General features: G+C 37.4%; 4 protein-coding genes across 6 annotated transcripts; 1 reads left to right on the top strand and 3 right to left on the bottom strand.

The window, feature by feature from the left end:
• Positions 1-1,006: 1,006 nt before the first annotated feature.
• LOC109164572 lies at positions 1,007-3,817 on the bottom strand. Its single transcript, XM_019313079.1, has 10 exons — positions 3,397-3,817; positions 3,050-3,099; positions 2,887-2,962; positions 2,717-2,812; positions 2,524-2,604; positions 2,300-2,391; positions 2,083-2,178; positions 1,742-1,810; positions 1,382-1,568; positions 1,007-1,225 (listed from the first exon to the last, which is right to left on the bottom strand). Exons 1-9 carry the CDS (start codon positions 3,718-3,720, stop codon positions 1,430-1,432), a joined length of 1,023 nt encoding a protein of 340 aa, XP_019168624.1. The 5' UTR covers positions 3,721-3,817; the 3' UTR covers positions 1,007-1,225; positions 1,382-1,429.
• An 841-nt stretch (positions 3,818-4,658) lies between these two features.
• On the bottom strand, positions 4,659-5,084 carry LOC109165490 (DUF724 domain-containing protein 3). The gene has a single exon (XM_019314282.1). It carries the CDS (start codon positions 5,082-5,084, stop codon positions 4,659-4,661), a length of 426 nt encoding a protein of 141 aa, XP_019169827.1.
• Positions 5,085-7,818: 2,734 nt separating this feature from the next.
• On the top strand, positions 7,819-10,070 carry LOC109169617 (14-3-3 protein 9). 2 transcript variants are annotated; one of them, XM_019318502.1, is made up of 7 exons: positions 7,819-8,015; positions 8,376-8,682; positions 8,788-8,875; positions 9,036-9,145; positions 9,275-9,423; positions 9,532-9,581; positions 9,675-10,070. In XM_019318502.1, the coding sequence occupies exons 1-7, from the start codon at positions 7,943-7,945 to the stop codon at positions 9,675-9,677; spliced, it is 780 nt and encodes a 259-aa protein (XP_019174047.1). In that variant the 5' UTR covers positions 7,819-7,942; the 3' UTR covers positions 9,678-10,070. The 2 variants fall into 2 exon arrangements, with proteins under 2 accessions (XP_019174047.1, XP_019174043.1); XM_019318498.1 differs by having other exon boundaries at positions 9,529-9,581.
• LOC109169630 lies at positions 9,788-11,298 on the bottom strand. 2 transcript variants are annotated; one of them, XM_019318515.1, is made up of 3 exons: positions 11,099-11,298; positions 10,784-10,828; positions 9,788-10,681 (listed from the first exon to the last, which is right to left on the bottom strand). In XM_019318515.1, exons 1-3 carry the CDS (start codon positions 11,234-11,236, stop codon positions 10,355-10,357), a joined length of 510 nt encoding a protein of 169 aa, XP_019174060.1. In that variant the 5' UTR covers positions 11,237-11,298; the 3' UTR covers positions 9,788-10,354. The 2 variants fall into 2 exon arrangements, with proteins under 2 accessions (XP_019174060.1, XP_019174057.1); XM_019318512.1 differs by having other exon boundaries at positions 9,788-10,828.
• Positions 11,299-12,074: the final 776 nt, after the last annotated feature.

The raw sequence follows: 12,074 nt of genomic DNA, 5'->3' as shown, positions 1-12,074 counted from the left end.
CGAGTCCCCTCTTGTATGGAAAAACCAATCTGGCCAGCACTTTGCCCCTTAATTGGATTGGCCCGGTGCGAACGGGGATTAGTCTTAGTATGGTACGGGCTTAAAGGTACCTCCTACATTTAGGACCTGTTTAGGACACCTCGTGGTCTGACAAAAAATGAGTATTAACCACAATCTTGGCTCTCGACAAATTTTCCAATTGTCAAAAACACTAAATATCTACTAGTGGTCTTAGTATATAATATATTCATAAAACAATGCAAAATTTTCAAATATCTACTAATTATCCATCCAAATAAATCCCCATTGGCCATTGCTAGTTTGGTCTTGAATTACCTTTTATCCCTAGTGATGTTTGACCAGAACCAACAGCTGTCAATGAATGAAAGAAACACGCAGATTTAAATAGTCAGAACTACAAGTCAGCCACTAATATCAAGCAACAACCTTACAAGCTCATCTTTGATCTGCAAATCTATCATTACACCAGATCCCAGAATTTTCAATAAATTTCAATAATTACATATCAAGATCATAGCTTTCAGCAGAAAGACAACACAAAACAACAACCCAAAGTTTCATGCAACGGATTATAACACGATGGGACCAAGTCACCAGAGTCCACCTTGCAAGGTGGATCCAGATTCAAAATACACAATTTACATATTGAATGTTCACAATTGAATTATCCCAATTTAGGCCTCCAACCTACCCTACGGCGGGCCGATCTCTGCTTTGGGGTAACGGTGATGAGTTATACAAGTTAGTCCCTAAGTTACAAATCAACCCATATAACTTATATATTTCACAAAGCTAAATGGGCCGAATTGAACTAGAGAAATCTCCAACCCAATCCATCTAAAAATCGAGCTAAACGAGTCCAACTCATCATACGTATCCAACCCGTTCAGTTGGTCCCATTTTGACAGCTCTAGGAGAGACCGAATGCACTTAACAACACATTCTTGCAAGAGGGGATGGAGCAATGAAAATGGATAATCTTGCAATGAATTACATCAACATACAACTTTATGGTCTGAATATTTCATGTTTCTAATTATGTTCTTCACCTATACATTTTGATAAATAAACAATGTAGCTATACATTTCGATAAATAAACATTGTAGCATTCTCAGATCCCCCAAACTCGACGATTTCTTTGAGGAGACAATAGAGATGTCAACTCAGATTCCCCATTTTGCAGAATCCTAAAACTTCTGCCTTCTGAAAAATGCAGCAACAGGAAAAATGAAACAAATTAAAAGCATGAATGATTTTCTTAATCCTAATAATTAACATCGTATAACTCTCACTTCGGTTTAGGGTGTGTGTGTTTCATTATATATCTAACTCTCCTAGTAATAAAGTTAACGTTCATACCCATTGACCATCGAGTTCATTGGATGTGTCCCAAACCGTGCGGAATAGTTATACTTCAGTCTTGGGTCCAGTAACCGTCAACGCTTCCTCAATGGCTTGGACAAAAGTCGCAATCTTGTATGTGAAAAACCCAACGAGCATTGGTATCAATTCAAGGTGCATTAGTCCATATTCGGGCACTACAATCCTTCGCAAAAGGACATCATATCGAGTCAGAATGGGAAGAAAAATACACTCAGTATAATACCCAAACATCATGTATGCCTGCTAAAATGAGATCTCTAAATGAAGTTTAGTATGCAATCAATTTTAATTGGTATCTCCGTTATGAAGATTAATTACGGTAGCAAAAAACCTTACCCGTTCCATCGGTTATAGAGCATGACCAGAACAACAGGAACCAATAGTCTCGGCTGCCCAACAGCTCCTCTAGAAGGATAAAAATATCCAGTAAGTAACACAAAGTGGACCAAACAGGCTCTGATACCATGTTAGAAATTAAGATTGGGCTATGGTCACTCGAATGGGCTATAATGCACATGGACTAAACCACACTAAAAAGATTGAATCCAACCAATTAGCTAGTCTAACCCATAGCCTTATAACCCCTATTTTCTCTTATTTTATCAATGTGGGACTCTTAAAAAACCCAAAGTATTCTACCCTCTAGGTCCTTTATAAGAATGTAAAAGAAAACGTACTTTATAAGCGCTCTAGGTCCTTCTGTTTGTATGGAATCCACACTGTTTCCAAGCATGCGCATATACGCCAAAGAACCAAGCAGCCCAGCACCATAGCTGTACTCGATGACAAAATAACATTTACTTTGAGTTGCACTAATTTTTAAAAGCCCGTCATCTTTTGTTGGAACTAGGAACACAAACAACCGAAAGACAAAACAAATGCAAAGGAATCTACCTCGCTGCAATTTCAGGAGAATAAGAAACATATGCTGATATCAGACCAAAACCGCCAATGCCTAAGGTGAGCAGCTGCATTTTTTCTTTCAACTGCACCAAAACGGCAAAACATACTCCATGTATATTAAGAGGAAATAAAAGAAAAGAAAAACTCTAAACAATGAAATAGCAGATTTCTACAAAGGCCATTACGCCATAAAGAGAATGAAAATCAGAATATACCTTAAGATACTGCTCAGCAGACTGGGCCGCCAATACTTTGGGGTCCCCTTTTGATCGCCTCACCTCTCTGAACATCACATCCTGGGAGATAGATACAGAAATTCAGTCGATCTCAATAAACAGATTGGTGCTTTTTCATAACCCAATAGAGAAATTTGAGCAAAATTGTGAGATTTTTGAAGCAATGACATACACTGCCACCCGTGGCTGCCTTGGTAGCTTTCTCCCACTTCTCTTGCTCGCGCTTTGTTGGAGCCGGTCTCCATTTCCGAGACGTGCCTTTGCTAGTCTGCAAATCATTTCATTTCGAACAATGAAAGCCAAAGAGGGTGTAAATAACTTCAAACAAAGATCTTATCATACTCGAGTTTCCTCAGCTTTTTCTTCTAGGAAAGGTCTCGAAGGTGCTGCAAGTTCCTTGCTCAAATCAACTTCCATGCTAAAATCTCAAAACCGAACGATGTTAGCAGGAGAACGAATCATAATAAGCACCGAAAATCTAAAGAAAAACAGCAAAAGATCACACCTGTCAAGGCTCATGACCCGGTTTATACTTAGAAATCCAGATTCCTCTTCCTGTTTTGAAACCCAGCAACAAATATATGAACATATTAAGACTATACCTTTAAGACTCAATAAAGCATAATAATCTGATAAAAGATAACAGTATAGTTGATTGGCAACCACAAAATGCACCAACATAAAAGACTAATAAAAATGGTAAATAATCAACAAAAAAGTATGAAACTCAAAACCCAATGACCAATTGCCAAGAAAATTATATTAAATAACAGCAAAAATGAAAAAGATTAGAGCTTTACTCAAAATGCAATGACCAATTGGGAAGAAAATTAAAAGTGAAAAAGATTAAACCTTTGGAGGAGCAGAGGGGGGATTAGAAGCAGTTTGAGCAGGGTCCTGAATGAGCTTCTTCATACGGTCCATGAATTCTTTGTTCCATATAAAATCATCGGAGGTGAGAGGGTCCTCATCGCCGCCCCAGTACTTGCGGAGCTTGGTGGTGGTGGGTGGGCCGCCGTACTCCCCCGGTGCCACCCCGGTGGACCATTTCATTGGCTTCTTCTTTGGCAGTACAATTTTGGTCGGCCTTGGCTGCGACGGTGCCTCGCCTGAGTCTTGAGATATGGGCGTAGACGCGGCGGCGGTCACCGTCAGGTAGCAGTTCAATACCACCATTCTCTCTCTCTCTATCTCTCTCTCTCTCTCTCTCTCTCTCTGTTATTTGCGTGGAGAGAAATGGAGATGACGGAAAATATCCTGGTGGGTTCTCAGTACAAAGCGATTGAAGTTGCAATACGACATCGTTTTCCTTGTTTATGTGAAACCCCAGTGGATTTTTTGGGGGACTACCAAACAATGTACTATCTTTCATAATTATTGTCTCAACCTATTAAAGCACAAAGAGTTAATATTGTCTAGGATCTCTTAATTTCGACTATATCATCAGTCTCTTGTCTTTTTTTTCAACTATGTCTTCAATCTCGATCAGACAGATTATTACTTGTCTTTTTTCATGATTAGACAGATTATTAGGACTATACATCGTTTCTTATGATCCAATTCTACCAACTCAATCCAAATTATTGGGTTTGGTTTCTTACATGAACAAACAAATATAGGTATGTTTTAGACACGCGTTTCATAGTCAAACATGTATGTTTATTTTAAACACTATAACTTAAGCATTGATTCGCAAACTGTATCTCTTAAAAGGTTAGAAGTAATTAAGGACATAGCGGTCTAATTACATAAATAGAAAGTATTAACACCCAAACAGACATATGAGATTGAATTTTTTGACCAAAATTCTAACAAATTAAAGAGATGACTTGCATGTAAAGTTGAAATCAGAATTATATTAGCAATATTAATACACAGAAAAGCCTTAGGTGATTCAAGAATGTAAACAATGTTATATGCATTTAGATCTAGACTAGTACAGAGAGTATCGACATTGCATACAAAATTGAGGATGAACAAAGGTCTTAGATCGAACTACGTTAGAACGATGAATCTTGTGAGTATCTGTTTGGATTCTACAGATTTGGTGACATATATATACTAGATTCTGTTACGTGTACATAAAGATTCCTAAATCAAGAAAGGCTTAGGGTTTAGGTTTGGGTTAGAACCCAGGCGTGATGAACCCAATCAAGATGGACTCTGATCCGGTCTTTGTGATAAAGAATCTCGTCGCCGGTGGTCTCAAAGAAGACATAATAACGGTTCCCGATTTTTCCGTTGATCTTGCCCACCCACCAACCGTCATTGTCGAAGGCGTCCACTTCCTCGTACATGTCGAAGAGGTCGGCCTTCACTTGCGGCGGCTGCGGCCGGATTTCGGCGCCGGGAACCGCCTCCGTCAGCGGCCCGGAAAAGTCGTCCTTCACCAGCGTCTTGTACTGGACTACGTAGCCCTTGCCGCCCGGAATCTCCTCCACCACCGTCGCCTCGTAGTAGGATCCCACGAAGCCTTCCTCGTTGCTCGCCACCTCCACCGTGTCGCCCCTCCGGTACCCCACCGTCTGTAGAGTCCTCATGGTTCTTGATTTTCCGGGAGAAACCGATTGTGAGAGAGAGAGAGAGAGAGAGAGAGATTACAGTTACGTAATACGCTTGAGGATTTTTATATAGGAAAAAGAAAAAGGGAAATCCGGTTCAGAATGAATAGGAAAACAATTCTAAGTATTATTTATTTTTTAAAAGTTTTTTTTTTTTTAAGTATTTATTTTTTTTGTAATAAAAATTAGGAATCATTGTTCCCACTTCTCTAGTAGTATCCTCACCGTGGGCAGAACACAGATTACATGCCCATATAAAACACAAAAAGATATTTAGTAAATAGAGCGGATTGAGTTTAGTAGATTTAATTAGTTGATAGAATATTAAGGATCTTGTTGTTCATTTATATCATGTTGCTTTCTTAGATAGGAGATGTTGGGTTCGAGTCTCAGTCTCTTTTAATAAAAAAAAAAATAAAATTAGATGACAACATTAATTGATGGTAAAAATATATTTAATTGATTATATTAAAAGTTACTTTAGGTAATTTTTTGAATTTTAATATTTGAGAGTACAAAAAATTAATTAATTAATTACATATATTAATTTTTTAACACAATTAATAGTGACTAAATAAGTCAAAATTAACTGATAAACTAACTATATTATTAAACAAATAAAAAAAAATTGGGTTTATATAGTACCGACCATTATTTTTGACTTCTTTTCTTGCTGAACACTCCCCAATGTTTAAGAGATAGAACAAGGATTATATATTACATTGGCTGAAAAAAAAATGTTTAGATTTTTTTCTAACAACTTTTCAGTTAAGCCTATTGTATCGTATTTTTAATATAGTATCATGCTTGTATGTTTAGGGATATGCAAACTTCACTGAAAATTTAGTTAATCGACCGAATCAAAGAATTTTGATTAACCATTAATTAAAATATTTCAATTCGATTAATAATTAGAGATTTTGTAATTTTAATTGACGGTTAATTCAGTTCAAAATTATCATTTAATTGAAATTTTAAATACATAAATAAATATATAATGTACAGTCCCTAAAACTAAAATGAAATATCTATGGACTATGGAGTATGGATGTTTAATTGGCCTTTGGATTTTGTATTGAAGTTATGAATTTATTATTATAGGTATTGAAGTAGTTGGATTTATTATTATATATTTTATTTTAATTAATTAATAATAGAATATTGACATATTTGATGAATAATAATATGTAAATATAAATAATACGGAGTAGCAAACAGTCTTGACGTTCAGGCCAACGAATATTGGAACATTTATTTTTAAGGAGGCGCGCAAATTATGTCGTGGAAACGTGTTCATCATGCTTTGTGAACACGTTTTAAAATAGCGTCGTTTTTACGGGAAAAAATTAGTTAATGTGTTGTTAACGGCGTTTTGCATTCTATGTTCAGATTATGAATTTATATTTATTAAATTATGAATTTTATGTTATAAGATTATGAATTTTCTGTTATGAGATTATGAATTTGCAGTTACGTAATTATGAATTTTCTGTAAATTCATAATATCATAACAAAAAATTCATAATCTCATAACAAAATTTTTTTTTAAAGTTCGGACGGTGTCGTTTTTAGCCGTTTTGCAACCGTGTGCACCATGCATGGTGCACACGGTTGCACGGCATAATTTGCGATGAAGGCGGCAAATTTTATCACGGTTGCACGGCATAATTTGCGATGAAGGCGGCAAATTTTATCATGGATCAATGGATCATGATCCATGTAGTAATGTGATTTATAAAGTAAGTGTCATTCTAATTACATTTTAATTCCATTTGATAATATTGCTCTTTTTCAGTTTCATTTTTCACACTCGCTAGTTTTATTATAGCAATATCAAAGTATCATTTAATTATACTATATTTTCATTTTACAATATATATTATTGTATGAGTTCTATTTTGTAGTTTCATTTTCTACACACATTAGTTTAATTATAATAATGTTAAAGTATTGTTTTAATTACACTTTCATTTGACAATATATGTTATTGCATAGTTCTGAATTTTAGTTTCAGTTTCCACACACACTAATTTCATTTTAACAATATTAAATTATCATTTTAATTATATTACAATATCATTTGACAATATATGTTATTCAATAAGCTCTATTTTTTAGTTTCATTTTTTATACACACTAATTTCATTTTAACAACACTAAAGTATCATTTTAAACATATGCATATGTCGATATCTCGTTTGACAATATAATAAAGACTTGGATGTTCAGTACAGTTATTAGCCGTCAAACTGTTTATATCACATGCCTATTCAGAAGTGGCTCAAATCAACGAGACAACTGAAGAGACATTTCACATGCCATTTATCAACCCGAGCAAGATCGGTCTCAAAACCTACGAAGTTAGTAAAGACATTACAATCACAATATACACCAACTATCTTCACCCTCTTCAAAAATAAACAATACCAACATATACAAATTTTTTTATATACTAATAATAAATGAGGATGTCTCAACTGAAATCGCAACCATTAAATGGCGACATGGGAAATTTGTCCAATCGTACATGGGCGGAGTCTACACGAATGTTGGGTAGTTGGTTAGCTTGCAGGTAGTTGCAGCAAAGGGGGGTCAATCTCAAAGAGATGAGAAGTTAAGGGGGCGAAATCGAAATTATTCGCAATTCTTTCATCCGAAATTACGCCAAAATCAATTACCGGGGTCCACTCTCCCGACCGCTCAAAAAACAGTCGCCGAGTAAACACATCGTCAGTCGTCACGCTTCAGTGCCAGCGCAGCTAAAAAGGTAGAGAGAGAAAGTGTAAAGTCTCACTCGTCGGCCGGCGGCAACAACACGCGTCTGAGTTTGATCGGCGATGGCTTCCTCCTCCGAGCGCGAGAACTTCGTCTACGTCGCCAAGCTCGCCGAGCAAGCGGAACGCTACGACGGTTAGGGTTTCTTATTCCCCTCCTATTTTGTATTTTCCCTCTCGATCTTTAAGCACATTTGGAGATCTCAATTTAGGGTATTATTTAGTAGAGGTTTATTACTTAATTACTTAATTCTGCTGAAATTTTGTTTGATTGCTCCAATAATTCTGTATCTAAGTAGCAGAAAGATCTTATAAGTGTGAATACTGACTAGTATCTTGAGATCCAGTCCTGTTTTGTTTGAATTACCATAAAAAAGTTGGTTCTTTTTGGAAGTCAAAATTGGTCTCTTTTTCCTCACTGAGTATATGTTGGGAAATTGGAATTGGACTGGGAATCTAACCCCAAGATGCTATTTTTGCTACTCAATTATGGCAGAGATGGTGGATGCGATGAAGAGTGTGGCGAAAATTGGAGTGGAATTGACGGTGGAGGAGAGGAATCTGCTGTCAGTTGGGTACAAGAATGTGGTGGGAGCCCGGAGGGCGTCGTGGAGGATCTTGTCCTCGATTGAGCAGAAGGAAGAGTCGAGAGGGAACGAGCAGAATGTGAAGAGGATAAAGGAGTACAGGCAGAAGGTGGAGACGGAGCTCTCCGACATTTGTGCTGATATTATGACTGTGATTGATGAGCATCTTATTCCCGCATCCACTGCTGGGGAATCCACTGTGTTTTACTACAAGATGTGAGGGGTTCAGGGCTCGGGGCTATGGCTTAATGTTATGTCTTTTGCTGTTCATAGGCTTTGGGTTTTTAATTTTTGTTTGTTTGATTTACTTTTTGGTTGCAGGAAAGGGGATTATTATCGGTACCTTGCTGAGTTCAAAACTGGTAACGACAAGAAAGAGGTTGCTGATCTTTCTCTGAAAGCATATGAGGTATAAATGCTTATCTGTTATTCATCTTTCTATGTTTGAACAAAAAGAAAGGTCTACGGTTCAATGATTTTTCATATTTTGCTTGCCAAGGGCATTTTTGTGGTTTGACTTTGAACTCTGAACTCAGATATGTGCTCATTATTCCTCTAATTTCTTGTAGACGGCTACCAGTACGGCAGAAGCTGAGTTATCACCTACACATCCCATTCGCTTGGGATTGGCTTTGAATTTCTCTGTTTTCTACTACGAGATCATGAACTCTCCTGAAAGGTGTCCGCTTTTCTCAATTCTCATCTTGAGCACAATACTTTTGAGCAATCGAACTTGAATCTGTCTCCTTGAGCATAATTGCTCTGAACCCTGTTCTTGATCTCATTTTTTTTTTTATAAAAAATTCAGGGCTTGTCACCTTGCAAAGCAGGCTTTTGATGACGCAATTTCTGAACTGGATACCTTGAACGAGGATTCCTACAAAGACAGTACCTTGATAATGCAGCTTCTCAGGGACAATCTCACTTTGTGGACTTCTGATATCCCGGAGGATGCAGGTATATGTGATCGTTTTTCTCAACTGTTTCTTAAATATTTTGTTTATCTCACAATGCCTTGTACCTTTGAGTCTCATTACAATTTATGGTTCACAATTTTGACAGAAGACGCTCACAAGGGGGATGCTCAGAACAAAGCTGGAGGCGAGGATGCAGAGGTGGGTTGTCCTATTTTTTGTGCGTTGTAAAATTTCTAATTCAGACAGAAAATCTTACCAATCGAAAACACATTTATTCCCATGTGTGTGCAGTGAACGATGGAGACAATTGATACCACCTCCCATGTGTATTTGGAGAAAAGAGAGGATGCGTATTCATGTGGGGACATGTTTGTTTCTTAAAATTGTTATAGATACTGATTGTCGGTGTATCTTGTTATAGCTTGCTTTCATCTTTTTTTTTTTTTTTTTAATTTGGAAGTCGACATGTGGTTTGATTTGCATCACCATGCCTTTTCCTCCTCTCTCCATATAGTTGAATGGCTTTAGCCTTTAGAAGAAGATTGGTTCTGTCTGTAGGTGGTTTTGTTTTTCAGGTTACTGCCCAGCAGTCTAAATATGTTCCTTCCTTTCATCCTTTCTAATTCTCTCTTGTGATTTCAATAATGACCTGCAGAACCCTTGACTACATGGCTCTGCATTACATCATTGTGTTCTTAAGTCTTAACAATCATTTATATTCACTCTAGCTGTGTATCTTTGAGCAAAATTAAATGCAGAAGCAGATTGTTCTATAATGCTATGTAGATATGGCTGAAACATGAAAAACGCAATTTAAGTTGGAGTAAACTAACCTGCTTTTTAGCGTTTATACTGCTAAGGGCATCTCCTTCTTCCTTGCATCAACCGAGTCCTAGGGTTCCCGCAGTCACTGATGAGCATGAACCTGAATTCTCGCCCCTGAGTTCACCACTGCTGTCATTTCCGGCCAGTCAACTGTCGATAGTATCAGTAGTATGTGAAGCTATGGAGTCACCGGTACTTGAGAGTTTTTGCTTCTTTTGCCTTCCCCTTCCCTTGTTGGGTGGAGGTGGAGCAGGAGCTTTAGATCTCTGGAATTGGACTTGGGAGGAGGTGCGGTTGACTCCATTGAAGGTGTGGAGTGACGTCACACAGCACTCCTGCCATTTGAGATCATCAAGGTCTTTGATCACCTCTTCCACAGTCAAATGCACATGAGATGATACGCCGTCGTCTTGCAGCGTTGAGCGCCCAGGGTTCATCAGCTCCAATGAATCCACAGCCTCCAACACAAGTTTCTGGTAGAGTATACATAATTTGCAGGAAAAATTTACAGAAAAGAAAAAAACAAATATGAACTCGATCGGATTCATAGGAGTAAATATAGACTCTGTATCTACCTTGGGAGTTTTGCTCATCTTTCCGAAGCCATGCATATCAATAATCTGTATTGTAGAATCAATAAATTCGAAAATTATAATATAACAAATTGAATTCTACAATGTTGCTCATGTTCATCGCAAAATCATTTTCAATGCTTCAATCAGACAGAAAAATTTACAACAATTTTCCAGAACAAATATTCTCAATTTGAATTTCACACTAATTAATAATCAAGGAAGCGCTTGAATCGTATCAAGCATCCATATACATACAATTATAAATAAAAATACAATTACTGAATATCTGGAATCTATAGAAGGAAGGAGAATGACCTCTCTGAGATGATCGGCGGAAAGTTCGAGCTCCTTGTGACTATCGATGAAATTTAGGTACTCCTCCACCGTCAATTTGCCTCTCGCTCTGCGTGATCCGCCTCCCTTCACCGTCTCGACGATTCCAGCATCCGCCATAGCTATATACTCTACGAACTCGTTGCTGCACTGAGAGTTCCCGCGCTAGTAGTACTACAATGTACAATACTGCAACGACACTCGTATATATATATCCGAGTAAATACCAGCGGAGGTCCTCTGACTTTGGTGGCACTGTCACTTTTAGTCCTCAACTTTTAAATCAACCACTCTTAGTCCTCTTACCTTTTGTTTCTAGCCATCTATGGTCCTTCCGTTAAACTTGACCATCTAATGCCGTTTTCTCAAGGATAATTCAGTCCTTTCATAATTAATTTATTAATTATTATGTTTGCCGAGTCATACCGAGATATCCCGACGTTGTTTTGGCACAACCTTCGTACCAGCTTTTGTACGCCATTTTGATTCATGAGCTGGTTTTGTACACGTTCATAGCTGGGAAACCATTGTTTGACTATTCTGATGAGGAAATTAAACATAATAATTAATAAATTAATTATGAAAGGACTGAATTATCTTTTAGAAAATGGCATTAGAGGGTCAAGTTTAACGAAAGTATCATAGATGGCTAGAAACAAAAAGTAAGAGGACTAAAAGTGGTTGATTTAAAAGTTGAGGACTAAAAGTGGCAGTGCCACCAAAGTCAGAGGACCTCCGCTGCTATTTACTCATATATATCCACAACGGATCACGCGAGATCCCAATTCAAATTTTATGTATTTCTGTTTTTACCCATGAGATCCCAATTTCAAATTTCAACCGCAACCAAAATTTATATATTTTTATTTTACACCCTATCGACTATCGTCAAGTCGAGTTGCTCACAAACTACTCGCACAGTTGACAGCTTAGGCGGAAGGTGAAGAAGGCCCTGGCC

The sequence above is a fragment of the Ipomoea nil genome, unplaced genomic scaffold (genome assembly GCF_001879475.1).
Source record: "Ipomoea nil cultivar Tokyo-kokei standard unplaced genomic scaffold, Asagao_1.1 scaffold0317, whole genome shotgun sequence".
Lineage (NCBI taxonomy): Eukaryota > Viridiplantae > Streptophyta > Magnoliopsida > Solanales > Convolvulaceae > Ipomoea > Ipomoea nil.
The sequence above is the reverse complement of the archived record's forward strand: the minus strand, read 5'-3'. Positions and strand labels throughout refer to the sequence as shown.